The 5,094-nt window shown below is 42.4% G+C and overlaps 1 protein-coding gene across 1 annotated transcript in view; it reads left to right on the top strand.

Annotated features, from left to right (window-relative positions):
* The window catches only part of LOC132156150 (transducin-like enhancer protein 3-A), a 29,668-nt gene extending 27,560 nt beyond the window's left edge, over positions 1 to 2,108 (top strand). Inside the window, exons 18-21 of the mRNA XM_059565033.1 lie at positions 48 to 195; positions 643 to 793; positions 1,022 to 1,098; positions 1,529 to 2,108. Coding sequence (XP_059421016.1) covers positions 48 to 195; positions 643 to 793; positions 1,022 to 1,098; positions 1,529 to 1,636 — 484 coding nt within the window. The 3' untranslated portion in view covers positions 1,637 to 2,108. The remainder of the gene's footprint in view (positions 1 to 47; positions 196 to 642; positions 794 to 1,021; positions 1,099 to 1,528) is intronic.
* The last annotated feature ends 2,986 nt before the right edge of the window (positions 2,109 to 5,094 follow it).

Genomic DNA, 5,094 nt, shown 5'->3' with positions numbered 1-5,094 from the left:
TTTAAAACAAGACCATTCTCTAAACCCTTAATTTTTTTGATTTGCAGGCAATTCCAAGGCCACACAGATGGTGCCAGCTGCATTGACATCTCTCATGATGGTACCAAGCTCTGGACGGGTGGCCTTGACAACACCGTCCGCTCCTGGGACCTGAGAGAGGGACGGCAACTCCAGCAGCATGACTTCACATCTCAGGTTAGGCCACAGCACTATGAATTTCTCATCATGTAGTTTTAGGAAATGCAAGTAGCGACAGATCTCTTCTTCTGTATTTTGGCCTACATTTCAGTTATCAGGTTTTTGACAAAAAATTTAGGTATTTGGTTAGATGCATCAGTTGTTGATTGGATTTTAAGATTTGGGCTTTGCATTAAAAAATGCAGGCAGATGAACCTGAGGGGGCGGGGTTTAAGCAGACATAATGATCTAAGAAAAAATCTTGCATACATCACCAGAATAAAGTTTGTCATTTTCACCGAAAGATCCTGTTATGAATTTTTTTTTAAAATGAAACGTACATGAATTATTCATTCACAATAAAAAATATAACATGCATTCAGAAAATAAATGGTGAATTTTTTTGCATGTTGACTTGAGTGCAAAGCAATGGCGCTCAGCTTGTGTCTGTTCCCCCAAATGCAGATCTTCTCCCTGGGCTACTGTCCTACGGGTGAGTGGCTGGCTGTCGGCATGGAAAGCAGTAACGTGGAGGTGCTCCACCACACCAAACCTGACAAGTACCAGCTGCACCTTCACGAGAGCTGCGTTCTATCTCTCAAGTTTGCATACTGTGGTAAGTGACTGATTCAAGCTTCACGCATTGAATGCAGGCACTCTTTACATATCTCCACTATTGCTTTTGTATTGAAGTTCTACACCGGAGCTTTTATACAGCACAACATCCGACAGAACCTTGACTACCTTTCTTTTAGGCTGTCTTTTATTTGGCTTTCTTTGCATATTTCTGTTTTGCCTGTACTCTGAACAGAGCTTTAATTACGTGTGATTTTTCCTTGACAAGGTAAATGGTTCGTGAGCACTGGGAAGGACAATCTGTTGAATGCATGGAGGACTCCCTACGGCGCCAGCATATTCCAGGTACAGAGATCAATACAGACTGTCTGCAGGAAATGTGTGGGTTGCCTGAGTCAGTAGAAAGGACACAGTGACCGCTGGCTGACAGGCTGGGCCTCGTTCAGCGGAAATAGGCTGGAGTATGTCATTAATGCTGGGTCTTGACCACTTAGTGCGGATGTAGGTCCGCACGTGTAGCTCGCATCTACTGGTTTAACAGTAAATAATGATAACCCTTCAAGTGTTTATTACTGAAAGGGCTCGGCATGGATGCTAATGCATTGTTTGGTGGGGTGAGGGAAGTGCTTACGTATACAACAATGTCAGCATTTTCTTTGAGTAACAGAGGATGTCTGAAGAGTTTTATGCAGCTCCTTTGTGGCACATTTGAAGTTAAAATTCAAATCTTTTTATTTCGCCAGATTGAATGATTTTTTTTCTTTTTTTCTTGCAGTCAAAGGAATCATCCTCAGTCCTGAGCTGTGACATATCAGCCGACGACAAGTACATTGTTACAGGCTCTGGAGACAAGAAGGCCACGGTGTATGAAGTGATCTACTAGACTGAGAGGTAACAGACTGGAGCAGCTCAGGCCTCTGGAGGAGGAAGGAGGGACACACAACTTCTCACTCCAGTGACTCTCCTAGTCAAACAGACAGGAACAGCCCTTGTCTGTCTGACTGTCTGTCTCATGCTCACTGACTTTTAACTGACTGACCACAGACATGAAAGAGTGGATGCTGGGGTGATATGGACTAGGACACAAATGTGTAGCCCTACAGACCCCATACACTCTGCTCAGTTCATATGGCACTAGAGAACACTCGATGTTTCCTTCCTTGCTGTTTTTGTTGTTGTTTTTTTTGCTTAAAATCTTTCTTTGTTGGATTTTGGGTCTATTTTTTTCCCTCACTATACAGTGAGAATGATCCATAATGCATCGTGAAGCAGCGCTTCGTTCTGAAACTTCATCTGTGTGGAGGGTATGTGAAAAGTGTACATAATGGAGTATTAAAATGCCTTTTATAGATTTATATTTTGGTGTCCTGTTACACTTGTGTTGATTCTCTTTCTCTCTCTTTCTCTCTCTCTCGCTCTCATTCTCTCCTTGATGCTTCGTTTCCCCTTCGAGGTTTGTAAATTAGATTAAGAAGTTTTTTTCTATGGGGATATTCTATTTCTTCCTCCACCCCCTTAGAGAAGTTCATTTTCCAAGCTGACCTTTTATGGAAATCTAATTTACTTTTTTTCCCTGCCTCCTGAAAAACAATTTTGAGCTAAATCGCATTACAAAGGCGTTTTTGTAAAATGTCTTGTGGATTTTTTTGAGTGGCTTAAACATGGGTAAGGCACCTGAGACTGCAGTCAAGGCTTCGCGGGGAGGGTCAGATCAGTTCCCAAGCAAACTCGCTGACTGGCTGCTCTGCTTTCTTGCAAGAACAGATACCTCATTGGGGCACACGGACCTGGATTTTGATATTTACCGATTAGTAGAGAACTACTCTCAAATCTGTGATTTCATTGTGCTGTTGTATGACCAGGACATGACATCTTGTCTTGAAGTGGACAATTTGGAATTTGGGTCAATTGGTTATCCCCCTCCCCTTACTGAGTCCCAAGCGACATACACTGTGTTTTGTGTGCATAGTTGTCCATATACAGGAAGCACAGAGTAAATGTCTGCTGATAAACCAAATGGACTGTAACACTCAAGCCTAATGCACAGGCATTTACTTACAGTCCAGCTTGTTTATAGCATCAAACTGTTAGTATTTCCCTTCCCAAAAATAAAGAGAAAAGAGCTGCAAGAAATGGACACGTTTCAAAACACACACCAAAGTATGTAGCAAACTGTGTTGTCACTGAAGATATGTACAGTTGTTGATAATTCAATAAACTGTTTTTGTAAAAAAAAAAAAAAAAAAGAAAGAAAAGAAAAGAAATCTTTAAGAATGTGTCTGTGTTGTGAACTAGTCTTTCACATTGGCCTGTTCAGTGGGTATTGTATTGGTGCATCAATGGAGAGCTGAAGCATGACACAAGCCCTGCTCTTCGGTCTCTCACTGAATGTTCTGTTGGTAGAGGAGCACACTTATTAGACGGTCAGCTGAGATGAATGCCCTCTCCAGCTCTTATTTTCTGTCCGTTCCTCTTTTTGAGAACTCCATCCTCTCGCTTCTTTAGTGATGTTTTTGTAAGACTATAAAAGCAGAGACTGAAGATTTTGTCTGAAACGCTTTCCTCTGCTCTGTTCCCTCTCTGTAATGCCCCCCCACATAGGCACGAGTGTGCATTTCCTGAGTGCATCTATATAGCAACCCCCGTGCTCTTCTGGAACTTCCTTCCTCTCAATCGAGAGGTTGAGGGGCCGTACAGGGATGAAAGCTTTTGCTCCCTCTGAGTGCCTGACATTGGACGAGTGGATGGGCTGTCAGTCATCTCTGTCCCTTTTCATGTTTTCAACAGATCTGCTGGAGAAGGAGCCGGCTTTTCATTTACATCTTTTATTTCTAATTGAGAATGAAATCAGATAAGGCTATAGAGAATTGTGATCTTGGTTTCAAGAGAGGCTTGATCTTTGTATGAGCGGCTTTCATCTGATTGGTGCCTGAGAGAGAACATCTGTTTTCAATACTTCTGCCCTGTTTAAACTCAAGTTCTGATTCAAAAACAAGTGAGCTGCTTCTGTAGCCAGCATTTGAATGTGTGTTCCAGAAATAGCGGTTTACAAAAAAATAAATAAAAACTTAATTGTAAATATTTTTTTTATCAATTAAATAATTATATCTTAAAATAATAACAAATCTTCCCTCAGGATTTTTTGATGAAAGTAAAGAAACAGCAAGTTAAAAAATAAATATGTATTATGCCATTTAAATCTTTTTATATGTATATCTTACAAAAAAATAACACATCTTACTGACCCCAAATGGTAGAATGTTCCAAATCAGTCACTTTGGATTCCACAAGGCACTTCACTGGGATTTGGTACAGAGCTTTGCTTTCTAATTGACAAACATCGTATTCTGGAACTAATCCCATCTTGATCATGCAATGAAGCAGGCTAATTTTGTATTTTTTTTCTAGCCTCGCTTGTAAGATGTTTGGCAATGCCAAACTGATTTTTTCTTGTCAATGTTGTGGGTTTGAAGCCTTTGCTCCTCATACCATGTTTCTGAGCTTACAGTTTCAGCTTTTATGGATATGGATCATGGTGAATGTGCTTCAGATGTGTGCTACCTTCCCTTGTAACCGGTGGAGATTGACAATGTTTTGACTGGCAATGTTCTGGCAGAGGGCTGAAAGACCTGGCTTCCAGGCTTTGGCCTTATCTGGCGTGGATGCGAAAGCCCCCTCTGTGCTGTGTGATTATAGTGTTTGATCTGGGTTATAATGTCTTTACTGTGGCCCTGTCTGAGCCCTGCGGGCACTGCTCTGCACTAATCCACACAGTGCATTCTAGTGGAATCATGTTACACAAAGACCACCAGAGTTCTCTGCAGAGGAGTGGGAAAATGGGGGGGGGGGGGGGTGATGACTGGTTGCCATGGAGACAGATCCCTTTTCTCTGCTTTTCAGTCTCCCCTCCTCCTCCTCCTTTTCTCTCCCCTCTGCCACCTCCTCAGTCTTTCCCCACTTTCATCCCTCTCCTCTGTCTTTCTCTCTCTCTCTCTCTCTCTCTCTCTCTCTCTCTCTCTCTCTCCCGAGACAGATAAGCATGAGGACAGGTTTCTGTGTTTACTCGACACAGTAGGGCCCTCCAATCCCCGAGCAGGTCTGACCCTGATAACACTGCCTGTTACAGCAGCAAACCACTGACAGTTGATAAGCTGCGGTGCAGGCATCTACCTTCCCCTTTCTCCCTGCCCAGGATAACCACATCTACGCACGCAGTGTTCATATGGATTAGTGTGGATTCAATTGGATTATTCCTCCTGTGTTGAGAATGTTGATGTCTGAAAGCACGGTGCTGTTGCTTCCTTTTTTTTAGAAGGCTGGAAAGATGAGCTAAATGTCATA

Source organism: Carassius carassius, chromosome 13 (genome assembly GCF_963082965.1).
Source record: "Carassius carassius chromosome 13, fCarCar2.1, whole genome shotgun sequence".
NCBI classification, from domain to species: Eukaryota; Metazoa; Chordata; class Actinopteri; order Cypriniformes; family Cyprinidae; genus Carassius; species Carassius carassius.
The sequence above is the reverse complement of the archived record's forward strand: the minus strand, read 5'-3'. Positions and strand labels throughout refer to the sequence as shown.